The sequence below is a fragment of the Medicago sativa genome, chromosome 7, assembly GCF_051527215.1.
Source record: "Medicago sativa cultivar Bolivia chromosome 7, Bolivia_mono, whole genome shotgun sequence".
Taxonomy (NCBI): domain Eukaryota; kingdom Viridiplantae; phylum Streptophyta; class Magnoliopsida; order Fabales; family Fabaceae; genus Medicago; species Medicago sativa.
In genome coordinates this window covers 76,718,891-76,731,776 of record NC_140755.1, presented here as the reverse complement: position 1 = coordinate 76,731,776, position 12,886 = coordinate 76,718,891, and the positions used below count along the sequence as shown (strand labels likewise).

At 32.1% G+C, this 12,886-nt stretch overlaps 1 protein-coding gene and 1 pseudogene across 2 annotated transcripts; both read right to left on the bottom strand.

Moving 5' to 3' along the window:
* Positions 1 to 298: 298 nt before the first annotated feature.
* Positions 299 to 799, bottom strand: LOC146908667 (seed trypsin/chymotrypsin inhibitor TI5-72 pseudogene; annotated as a pseudogene). The gene has a single exon (XR_015017467.1). The product of XR_015017467.1 is annotated as a seed trypsin/chymotrypsin inhibitor TI5-72 pseudogene (transcript).
* Positions 800 to 4,917: 4,118 nt separating this feature from the next.
* On the bottom strand, positions 4,918 to 11,681 carry LOC146908666 (serine/threonine-protein kinase BSK8-like). Its single transcript, XM_085722462.1, has 11 exons — positions 11,247 to 11,681; positions 10,184 to 10,444; positions 9,871 to 10,091; positions 9,131 to 9,266; positions 8,469 to 8,602; positions 8,280 to 8,385; positions 7,135 to 7,220; positions 6,688 to 6,876; positions 6,248 to 6,403; positions 5,953 to 6,066; positions 4,918 to 5,456 (listed from the first exon to the last, which is right to left on the bottom strand). The coding sequence occupies exons 2-11, from the start codon at positions 10,263 to 10,265 to the stop codon at positions 5,202 to 5,204; spliced, it is 1,479 nt and encodes a 492-aa protein (XP_085578588.1). The 5' UTR covers positions 10,266 to 10,444; positions 11,247 to 11,681; the 3' UTR covers positions 4,918 to 5,201.
* Between the last annotated feature and the right edge of the window lie 1,205 nt (positions 11,682 to 12,886).

Genomic DNA, 12,886 nt, shown 5'->3' with positions numbered 1-12,886 from the left:
TTCCCTCGCGAGATTTATCATTTCCCTTTTATGAATTCATCAAAATTCAATGATTATTACCATAATATTTATAAAGTTAAAAATATATTAATCATAAACATTAATTTATCATGTGAAGATTTTTCAATTTTTCTCTATATTTTCCGCCCTCAAAGCCCTCTAATCCCTTCCCCTCCAAACTTCCAAAAAAAGCATAAGGGAATCATTATTTCATAAGGGGTTCTTTCAAAATCATCTATTTAGCTAAATAATTTCAAAGGAAACTTAGAAAACAAAAATGGAAGACGAAGAAAGCTAGTAAAACAAACACTTTGACCATGCAGTTTGTCAAAAACAAACTCCATGGCCAAGCAATAATTTTTATTCCACTGATATATTATTTATTCATTTCCATACACAATAAACAAAGCCTAAGTGACTTTGTTTCATCACATGCATGGTATATACCAACATAGTTAATTACATTTTGGATAGCAGAAGTCAGTGATATCAGCGCAGTGACACTGTGGAGGAATAGATTTTGTGCAAAGGCAGCTTTTGCAAGCTGAGTGACATGTTTCTCCAATATCACGACAACGGCATTGAGGAGGGATTGATTTTGTGCAAGGGCAGGAATCACAGCATGCAGTGGTTGTAGCATCAACCATGGTTGAAGTGAAGCCCAAGAGGAAAACCAACAAAGCTAACTTCATCATTGTCTTCTTGTTCAACTCCATATTCTTTCTTCTCAAATTCTTTTTCTCACTTGCTCTCTCTTTCTTTAGTATTACGTATCTTTCTTTACTTTGTGAATCGACATGCAACTACGTGGTGTCTATAAATAGAGTACAACCAGGGTTATAATCGTAATATGGTATGAGTTCATTTGACATTGTATATAGTAGCATCACCATTGGGGCACAAGGTCGGCCAACTGAATCCGCTAATAAAGTCTATTAGTCTAATAAAGCAACTGATTTTTAAAGGTGCACTCTTAAAATACTATACTACATTACTTCCCCATTTTTTCGGTTAACACTTATTCCCCCGTTTATTTTATTCTAAAATTTACTTGTACTTCAATAAAAATGGTGAGTGTGCACTTTGGTACCCTTTTATTGAGCATCATGTTAGAAATACACTCTCGATCTATATTTGGTATTGCAGTGTGTATGTCAGAATTACGATGACCTATCGTAACTTTTTAAAAGTTATATTTTGTAACTTCTAAAATACTACGGTAGGTCATCCTGATTCTGACATATCAATTACCCTTAAAACATTGGACTCACTTCACTTATATATAGTAAACTTTTGATTATTTTTTTCTGGTTTCAATGAATGCTTTAATGGTGAAAGTCGTACCTCACTCACGTGTATGCTAAGTGAAGAGAATATGTGTATTGCGAGTTTGAACAAGTTCCTTAATATATCAAATGTCTTAACAATTTGAGGGGTTGAGTAGCACAATTGTTTTAAGATAAAAGATAAACAGCTAGAAGTCTTGATGTAAACCCGAATGAAGGAGAAAAAACTAATCTAACCAATAACATTGTCGTTAAAAAAAATTGATTTGGCAACATTTTAGTCATATTAGAGCACATGACTTTTAAGTGATGTATATAAAAATTTATTACTCCGTTACAAAAAATTATTACTCCCTAAAAGTAGTTAAGTTTTTCTCTCACGGATATATAATACACCATCTGGTCACTATTATAAGCAAAATTTTGCATTTTAAATTCATTCAATTAATTATGTATATGGTCTTTATTATAGACCACATACATCATTTAATGAATGAATCTAAAATGTTAAGTTTTGCTTATAATAGTGATTGGATGGTGTATATTATTTTGCCCGGACATGAATATATAATATTATTGATTTTTTTTTAACGACAAATATTACCAGTCAGTTGTTAGATTAATATTTATTTCTTCATCTGAATATTTTTTAACTCAAGACCTCCGACTCTTTATCTTTTAACTCAAATTAGTTGGGTTATCCATCCGTCTAATATTTTTTTTTTGACAAAATCCATCCGTCTAATATTATTGCTTGGTAAATGTTTATTTCCATTTTTCATTAGGTTCACATACTTAATAAAATATGGTTAATTTGATTCAGATTTCAATAATTTTTCATTAAAATAAAATATTGATTTTACATTGACAATATTGTTTTTAAATGAGTTTAAGAAATTAATAAATTATATCTAAATAGTAAAACTAAACGAGTTAAGTTTTTCTCTTGATATATAAAATATTCAACCGACAAATATACCGAAATTGTTAGGGAGAACGACGTGACCAAAGTTCGAATACCTATCTATATACATATGTGTATGTGTTTTTAATAGCTTGCAATTTTGTCTATCTAAACAAATGGTTTGTGATTTTTTTTTTTTTTTGAAGAAACAAATGGTTTTTGATTGAAAGTCGTTTCAAAATAAATTTGTTTTTGGTTAAATGTTGACCGCCAACCATTGGTTTTTTTTATCCATAGCAGACTTTTATGTGTCAGCATGGTAAAAGAGTATATCCTTAAATATGTGATTTTCTTGATAAAATCCTCACATCTATGCTAGTTGCTATTTTATTTTTTAAAAATCAAGAATTGCCATCTCGAGTCGAGTATTATTACATATATGGTAAAATGGTTGCTCACTTGTAACCAAAAAAAAATGGATGCTCACTAATTTTAACATTGTTATATTTTTAGATTTTGAACTCAGAATTTCATAGTAAACTAGAAGTATTCACTGCAATTCAATGATTATCACTATCATTAGTTGGAAATCTATTGGATAGATAGGAGGTTATTTACCAACATCTAATGTTTTCCTTGCTTCTTGAAGGCCCTCTCAAAGTTGAGAACTTAAGTTCAACGTCTAGGCAAATTCCTAGACAAGACGGTTTTGTCTAGGTTTGTCTTTCTCAACTATCCATAAAAAATCGAACTTCTAACCACTCAAAAGGTATCAGAGTCTTCTACCATTCAAACGACCAACCACATGTTAATGTTAGGATAATATCAAACTCTCATAAATGTTGATTACTATTTTACATGTTTATATGTACCTTATTTTAACGTGCAAGCAAAATCCTTTATTATAATAATATTATGCATGCTGGTGACTAATTGATGAATTAAACAATAAAAAAATGTCAAGAAATATCTCACCAAGATTATCCACGTCGTTTTATAGCAAACTGACAACCCCTAAAATTTGTATATTTGTGCAAGATGATGGATGACATTCATATATATTCTTAAAAATATGAAGCAAACTGACAACCCCTAAAATTTGTATTTTTGTGCAAGATGATGGATGACATTCATATATATTCTTAAAAATATGAAGCAAAGTAAGACATTGTCACAATTTATAACTGACCTCATTTAAAATTTTATCTATAAATAGACCAATGCAATAGTTTTCTTTGCATCCTCACATATACAATTATTAAGGAAGGAAAAAGATTAGAGAGATGGAGTTGAAGATGAAGATAGCTTTGTTACTTTTTTTTCATAGGTTTGACCACAACCATTATTGATGCTCGTTTTGAACCAAACTCCCTCATCACTCAAGTGATATCCAATGGTGTCAAATCGACAACATGTGCACCATGTTGTGATAATTGTGGTTGCACAAAATCAATCCCTCCTCAGTGTCGTTGTACTGATGTTAAACCAACATGTCACTCAGCTTGCAAGACTTGTAGGTGTTTTGAGACATTACCTTTGAAGTGCGATTGCCTTGATATCACTGACTTTTGCTATGAACCATGTAACTCAACTACTATAACCAAGGCTCATTAAGATTAATGACACAATCTAGTTTTAATAAGTATGATGATGTTATTAGACAAAGTCATTTAGGCTTTGTTTTCTTCCACTAGGAGAATGAATAATTAGAATAAAAGCTATTTGGACATGCATGTAGTTTGTTTGCTCAAACACTGCTGCACCAAAATATTGTGAATAATAATTTCCTTTGTAATGTTGCAAAATGTTTGTTTCACTCAGCTATAAAGGATTAGTTTCATGAAAAGTGATGACATTTCCCTTGAGCAAATGCTCTCTCCTTTACTTTTCATTTCTTTCATTTCGTGTGGAGGGTTTTAGAGTAGAGTATTTTGAACGATTGAATTTATATTTTTATATACATTTAAAAAAATTATTAAAAAAAAAAAAACATAACATGGTAGTTGATCATATAAACACTTCAATCACATTTAGTGAAACCATATATCTATCTAATTGACTTAAGAGCTCTATAAATGACATTTCTGGTTTTTGGATGAGCTTCCTATCTTATTTTCCGAGACATCAATTATTTCATGTTGTAAGTCAAGGACAGGCTAGATGGTGATGGTGTTGTGTTTATTAATGGAACAGTGACAAATTTCACAAAATTCACAGTGCCACAAGTTGCATGGTGGTAAGAAAAAAAAAACACAATATGTTCTTGTACCAATTCTTTACGCTAGAAGAGAAAGAAAACAGTAAATAATGTTCTGCATTCCAATACATTATTGGTAGTGATTAGTGAACAACAGAGTTTTGTGTTGGGATATAAATATTGGATAGACTATAGAGTAGTAAAGATTTCTTTATTTTTAGTTATAGAGCAGTAAAGAGTAGAAGTTTGTTGGATGGCTATTAAAGAGTTGTTACTTTGATTATTCTTAGAAAGTCTTTAAATAGCCCTCAAGTGTTGGATGGCGATTAAAGTTTTGAATAATTTCACATTAGTGACTAGAAAATGCTCTAGTGTGAAAGGAGAGTGCTCCTATCATCTTCATTATACACCTTTTGTCATTTCTCTTTCAACCTCACTACATCAATAAGAAATCCTTCTTTCATTTGCAATCTTTATTCTAGTAAGAATTATTCCTCTGTTTATTCAAATCTGCCCAGTTTTGAGAATTCTTTCTTATGCCAAGAGAAAGGTTCCTAACATATTTATTATCACATTATTTTCCTGTTGGAGAAACAAATAAATACATACTATTCATGCTCTTGTAATCAAATCATAGTAGAACCAAACAAACAACATCCAAGCCTACCCAATAAAAAGGGGGAGGGATGTTACCAACTCACTCATCAAATCTTTCTTTCTTCAAAAAAAAATTCAAACACATGATGAAATTTATAACCAATGCAGATCATGATGCAGAAAACACAATCAGCGATAAATTCTTTGTACAAACTCTTCACTTTTTTCCGGTAGGTGTGTTTCGTTTCTCTTCCAGCGTTGTTCCCTCCATAAGTGCGACTTGCGCTTCGTTCACCATCCCTAGCCCAGACAAAGAAACAGATTGAAGATAAGATGCAATGTGCCATAGAGGGGAAATTACTTGTGCTTGCATCGCGTCGTTCATTGCTTCTTGAGGCATGTCGTTAATGAGGTAACACAAGCTGCGACGTGCGTGAACAGTTGGAGAAACCATTGTTCCAACGTCAATGAACTACATGTGAAACATTAAACTCTCATTAAACATAATTAAACATTAAACTCTCATTAAATAGGAAGGATCCAAAAGTGCTACTGAAATGCTTCCTTCATTGACTTAATACAGAATCGAATATAAGAACCAATTACTTTATTATTATACTAACCACAAACATATTGATGCATAATTCTAGTAGGAAATTAAAAGCATTATTCATCATTGTGAAAATCTCACATCAAACCAATGTTTTAAAAAGCAAACCAGGCGTCGAACTGACGAGACCTCTGGATCATGGTTCAACAGCCTTAACCCGCCCGAACCACGAAAAAACCGTGATTGAAGCACCAAAATAAGTGAGCCGTAGTAAAGGACTGTACAATGTTCTACCAGTTGAACCATCAAGTTTGGTTTGGTTTTTAAAACATTGCATCAGCAACAACTGTAGAATATTGACGGATATATTCTGTAACATGCGAAAAGTTAAGAATACAAAACAAAACAAAAAAACTACCTGTGTGTAGCACTCTATTGCAAGTTTGAAGTCTTTGTGCCGGAACGCAGCGTCCCCTTTTTGCTTACAATTTAGTGAGTCCTGCATTTGATCCGTCCACATTTGGAAAGATAACTGCAGTTCAGGGAAGATTATGCACAGGTTAGCATCGGAAGAAAATAATGGACAATATATCATTTCATAGTTTGTATGAGTAAATATATTGCACGTTAATAAACATGAGAAATATAAAAATTAATAAAGAATGTAATATTTTGAGAGATATATTAAAAGGAATGTAGTAATAGATTAAAACCTCATTTGCCACTCCATCATCATCTTTATAACCAATATTTTCGAGAACTTCATGTATGGCAGTCAAGTCCTTTCTTGAACATGCATCGCCAAGTGGGGACAACGAAGCAGCAATAGTAGCACTATGTTGGATACCCATCAATGAGTGGGAAGGAACCTAGAAAGAAATTAGTAGGAAATATCTTGGTTAGACAAAATAATCAGGAGTAGAACTTCCAAGCTTGATTAGTTGTGTTCTGTTTTTTCATGAAAGTCATTCATGTGTGCGCCAAGATATGTAAGTAGGAATATAGAAAAATAAATTGATAGAAAAGCCATTGATCACATTTGGTCTTTGCCTTGACTCGGAAAGAAAACCTACATAGAGGTATTTTTCAAGCTTACTACTAAGAAGTGATACTTGGCTAATTACTATCACACAATAATAATAGACAGCCACACCTCTGTTTCTTTTTGAAGAGGAGCCAAAGCAGCCACTATCGACTTTGTATTAGGTCGTTCTCTAGGTTCATACTGTAAACAACGAGATGCCAACCGCACCAACTCAGTCCCATCATCTTCAGAAAATTGTCCTTCTAGACAAGAATCTGTGAGCATTTGAATATTTCTGTCGCGAATCAAATCAAGGGCCTGCTCCAAAAAAATTCAAATCAGGTATTCAAGTACATATAAATATACAAATATGGATACTAAATGAAACATGGAGTCAAATTTACGCTATCTTCAACTTCACAAATCAATGGTAAATATTTTTATCAATTGGAATTAAGTAATAAATTAATAATTAATAAAGTTTTACAACATTTATCTACTTTTATCCATTCCTTTCCTTCTTTTAGGAGGATATAGGTGAGAGAGAGTTATTTTCCCCAAAATAAGATGACTTACATGACTGGGAGGGATATGCTTCCCACTAAGAAGGTCAAGCAAAAGAGTGCCGAAGCTATATATTACACTTTCTGGTGTTACTCTCCCTACAGAACAAAGAAGAGTCGTAAGAAATCTGGTATCACTCAATTTTTACAAAATATTTGTTATAATGCAAGACAGGTTTTCTGTTAAACATTGTTAAACTGCAAGAAGGGCAACTAATAATCATGCACATCGGCTGGAGTGAGGGAGTTAAAGAGTGGAGTTATAAGGAGGTCGAGGGTTTGATCCCCCACTCTTAGCATAATACTGACAATACTAACATTTTTCCGTTACAAAAAATAAATAAATAAATAACCATGCACATATTATGCCTTCTTATAACGGAATATATTAGGTTTAATTACTTCGTAGTCCCTGAACTGTCTGAGGATTTTTAAACAGGTCCCTAAACTAATTGGATCCCTGAAATTGTTAGTAGTTTGTAATTAGGGCCTTAAACTAAAAAGTTTTAATTAAGTTCTAAACTTCAAAAAATTTGGAGTTAGGTTCCTAAACTTAGGGACCCAAATACAAATTATTCGAGAGTTTAGGGCCCTAATTAAAATCATTTAAAATTTTGGGAGGAACCTAGTTAGAAATTATTCAAGAGTTCAGGGGCTTGATTAAAAAAATAGTTCAAGGATCTAATTAAATACTTCAGACAAATTCAGGGACTCAATTATAAATTTTTTAATTCATGACTTATTTAAAATTTTCCAAATAGTTTGAGGACGAACAGAATAATTAAACCTATTATAAATTGATTCTTGAGTATGGAATGAGCTTAGACTTCAGGTAAAATATACAATACATCCACAGAATCTGTCTCCTTTTTTTGGTTACATAAGAAAAATGAAACAAATTTAAGCGAACTTAAGCATCATTGTAACACTTCTTCATCGTTTAAGATCTACTTTATGTTTAATCTAAGTTGGACTTTTGCAACTCATGAATTCAATAATCTGTTCAGCAGTCACTTTAACCTTTTTTAAACTGTTATTTGACACACGGAGAATGGTATTGTATTCAGTTCATGAAACAATTTTGAAATACTAAATGTATCATAACTTCTCTTAATATTAATTCAAATAAAACCATAGCATTAAAGAAATATGACACACCAGTTCTGAGATACTCTGGAGGAGTAAACGCCAAATTTGTGCTATAACTTTTTCCGTCCCTACTATTCTTCATAAGGCCAAAACTTGAAAGCCTAGGATTACCGTCCTGTAAATATTAACATATTATTCACTGCTTATATTAATCAAATTATGTTAAAAACGTATTAAGAAGTGGAGTGCAAAACTTACCTCATCAAATAGAACTCTATATGCATTAAGGTCATGATAGAGGGCACGACCATTGCTTGTGCAGTATTCTAGAGCTTCTGCAAGATGTAGAACAACTCTGAGTCGCATTGCCCATTTCATCGGTTGAGAATCCCCTGACATAGACACATACCGCTTCAACAATGCAATCATGACATTGGTATCAAAGAAGACAGGTTCTCAAAAGAGAAAGGCTCAAACATCATAATGTTTTGTTTAGAGTTTGAATGCCACAGTTTAACTGTTTGAGTTCTCACCTTCAAAATTAAAAATAAATAAAAATGGTTTCACCCTTACAAGATGATTTTCACACCTCGAAATTATTTCTTTGCATAAATTTAGTAATAGTTGATGCTACTTTTGTTGATAACTTAGTACTTTAAAATAAGTACTTTCCTTAAAATGGTGAACATTATGAAATTTCAAACGAAAAAAATTGAATTGTGATGATGGCTTTGGTACTAATCCCATACTATACACCAATGAAGCCTTAGTATTGACTCATAACAAAGCCGATGATCAATAAAAAAATGAAAAGATAAACAATTACTTCACACTGATCTGATTTCAAATATGAAAAAGAAATCTCTTCAAAAAAAAATAAGAAAAAGAAATGATGACATATGCATGAAACGAGCTATTACAGTGGAAAAGGTGTTTTGCAAGTGTTTCGTTTGGCATATATTCAGCCACAAGCAACCTCTCATCGTCTTCACAACAACATCCAAGCAAATTTGCCAATCTTTCGCTACGAAGCTGACCGACCAATCTAGCTTCCTCCTACAGTTATCAAAATTTGTTCGCATTAAATAATTGAAACTGAAAAGGACAGAGTCAAAAGAAAACATACCAGCGCAACTTTGTGCACTAGCTTCAGAAAAATAATCAAACTTAACCATTTTATTGACTGTTATGAATATCATGGATAACATATTGTTGCAACCATGGTTCAACAGTAAAAAGATACAAAAAATGCAAACAAAGAACACACGACATTTGACATGGTTCAGCCAATTGTGCCTACGTCTCCGATTGCAGAGCAGCTGCAATACCTTTCGATTATTCAAGCTTAGGGACTACAGAGTACAGCTTGCATTTAAATACTACAGTCCAGTTTACACTTTACAAGATTACCCGTAAACCGTACCACTCAGACGGCCTTTTCACTTATCAGTAAACAATGAGTCATACCCAACACATACTTATAAGTGATGTCACGATTTAATCACTAAACACAACTTACACAAGCACACTAGCATGTTCCCATTAACGGCATTTCATGCTTGAAACGCTGTTTTGTGTAGTGCAAGGTCTTGAACACAAGAATTGAAAGTTTAAGAGTATGTTTGAAGAAGTTATTAAAAAGAAAAAAGATAAAATTTACCAAAAACTGACGAGCATCGGGCCAAGCACTTCTATTAAACCTCTTAACAACAATCCTCGTTTGATTCTCCATCTTCCCTTTATAAACAACATTTGGAGCCTTTTCTCCATGTTCAGAAACTATATTCTCAACATTAAAACCGGACGTTGCGTTATTAAGTTGCTCCAACGTAAATTCCCGAAATGAAGGTCCATCATTGGTCTCAATTCTATCCTCATTTTCTGCAACAGACGCCACAATAAACACAAATGAAGTATCGATAATAGTTTAATCAGCATAACAGAATGTACTACAGTGTATCATTTTTACTTACCAGCACCTGGAACTTCAGGAACAGATGCTTTAACTTGTGAATCCAAACAGCATGGTACCAAGCTGGAGCACTGAATCCCCATTTTGATACACTTAAATCAGATTAAAAGTAACAACAACCTCTTCCACTTTTAATGATGTGTTTTTTACAAATCCGAATACAGCATTCACTCCACTCAGCTACACACGGACTCTATGAAACTCTAACATATTGGACTCTACCAGCACTCATATATCTGTAATACATTGCAGCCACAAATGCCTGTGAATCATATCAGAAAGCTTTGTTTTAGTTAAGGTAAATGGAAAAACCAGCAAGAAAAGTTCTTATCCTCGTCCACTTTTGAGCAACACTACCACAGATACAAAAACCAGACACAACACTACACGACACTAACACATCAACACCGATAATAATTTGAAAAAATAGAACAATTCAAGATAACCACGTGTGCTACTAGTGTCGTGTCGGTGTCGGATACAATAATACACCTTCAAGTGTCGTGTCGGTGTCATATACAATGACACGCCTTCAATATGAAGTATTGAAGTGTCACTGCTAGATAGGTCCTTGATTACTGCTAAACAACAGAAACAGAATCATCCATAGATTCTGTACTAAATTTTCAGGCAGCAAAAGCATCATCATTAACCTTCTGCCAGAATTAAAGACAAGACAAACATCAACAATGCAAAAATGTAAAACTACCTCATTTAAGAAAGAGGAAAATCATATCATTTTTTCCTTTATAGGATTGATAGTGATCTCATATTCTTCTGATCAACTTAAATGTGACAACCTAACAACTTGTAATAATCTTCAGCATTTAAAGCGCCCTCCCCAAAACCATACAAAAATAAAATATCTAAAATGAACATTTAATTGCATTTCACCAAAGTGGGGCAAATCATAAACACACAAATGTTAAATATTCAACTTCTTATGATCTCTTTGCATATCTTTTTTTAGTCAACTCAATGTATTCAGCTACTAAATATTTATCATTCAAAATTAAACACTAAATAAAGTAACACTTTTTCAACTTATCTAAAAGCTACTTCACCTTTTTAAGCTTCTTCTTCTAAAAGTTGATCCACCTGAAGCTGATAAAAAAAATAATCACTTTTTCAGTTTTTTTTCTTTTTCTCGATTAAATCAATATCTTTACAAGATCCACATTTTCGCATAGAAAAATAATCTCAATCTGCAAAGTTCGAGTCTTTTTCTCGATTCAATCAAAACCCACTTAAAATTTTCCACAGACAGTCAAGAATTTTTCCTTTTTTTCTTCAGCAGCCAATAATTCTTCAACCCAGATGAAGATAAATATTAAAATTTCGATTTTTAATATGAACAAACTCAGTTGAGAAGAAAAAAAATGAACTCAGCTGAAAGTGAAATGAAGATTTTTGTATTGAAATTGAAAAGAAGAATGATGAAGAAGATAGGGATGATGGGGCTATGCCTAACTGCCTAAGCTTATGAATTGTATTTTGTTGACCTTTCCATTTTGGTATAAAACTACTCCCTCCGTCCCATATTACTTGACCTAGAATATTTGCACTATTCATGTACCATGCTTTGACTCTATTTTTCTACTAATATATAAAAACAAAATATAGCATATAAGATGTTGTTAGATTCGTCTCGATTAATATTTTCAAAATATCAAATTTTTGTAATTTTTTCTACTAGATTATTAAAGAAATTTAAGTTTAAAATTGTGCATTGGCATACGTGACAGAGTCAACTAGGTCAAGTAATATGGGACGGAGGGAGTATATAATAAAATAAGGAGAATGCTAACTAGTGCCCTAGGCATTGGTTAATCATCCAAAATAAGTAAGTTTTTATGAAAAAGTTGTGTAATTATTACTTAGTCAAAAGTAACCTCTTATATTTTCAAGACAAAATTTCTATTTGTACATTCCTTGACCATTATCTTTAGGGTACTGGTTAACAAGACCATGAAATAAAGATAGAGGACTCAATTTTCTCTCGAATAAAAGACTCAATTTGATGTTAATAATTTTTCTTATTTCAATTAAATCTCTGATAAAAAGAAAATTTAATTAATTTCTAATAAATTGATTTGAAGTTTCATTCTAAAATAAATACACCTAAAAACTATAAATAAATCGATTTAATATAGATATTTGTAATAAATCGTGGATAACCAATAAGATAATTTATAATGAATGAACTTGTAGTTGATAAGTTAGGTTATAACTCGCAGTGAATAAGTCACTTGATTGAATTCATAGTGTTTGATAAAATTAATGATTTAATTAAAGTTAAAAATATGAAAAGACATAAAATGGTATATTTAATTGATATTAAATTTTCAATTAAGATTACAAATGTGAAATGAGATAAAATATGATAAGTTATAAGCTACTTGAATTAGCTTATCAAAAATTGTTATAAGTTCGTGAGAAAGCAGCGGTTATCAAAGAAGTCTTTTCTTGTGAAATGAACTTACAAGACGTAAGTTATAAGCTCAAAAAAAAATGTCTTGCCAAAGAGATCCTTGACTGGCAGTCATATAGTGTTTCTATCAAAGTTTAACAAATGGTCTTAATTTGACTAGTTTTTCTGTACAATTGTGGTCTTTGACACCTCTTTTCTTAGGACCTTTGTAACACCCCGTTCTCCAAACAACGTAATATTAATTATTATAATCAGAGTAATCACACAACGGAG

Excerpts from the sequence above, each read along its gene's own strand:
- LOC146908666 (XM_085722462.1), bottom strand. The coding sequence starts at position 10,265 with ATGGGGATTCAGTGCTCCAGCTTGGTACCATGCTGTTTGGATTCACAA. Across the intron at positions 6,404-6,687 it reads CTCTTCAAAAAGAAACAGAG|GTTCCTTCCCACTCATTGAT; the intron begins GTGTGGCTGTCT and ends ATTTCTTTCTAG. Across the intron at positions 6,067-6,247 it reads ATGATGGAGTGGCAAATGAG|TTATCTTTCCAAATGTGGAC; the intron begins GTTTTAATCTAT and ends CCTGAACTGCAG.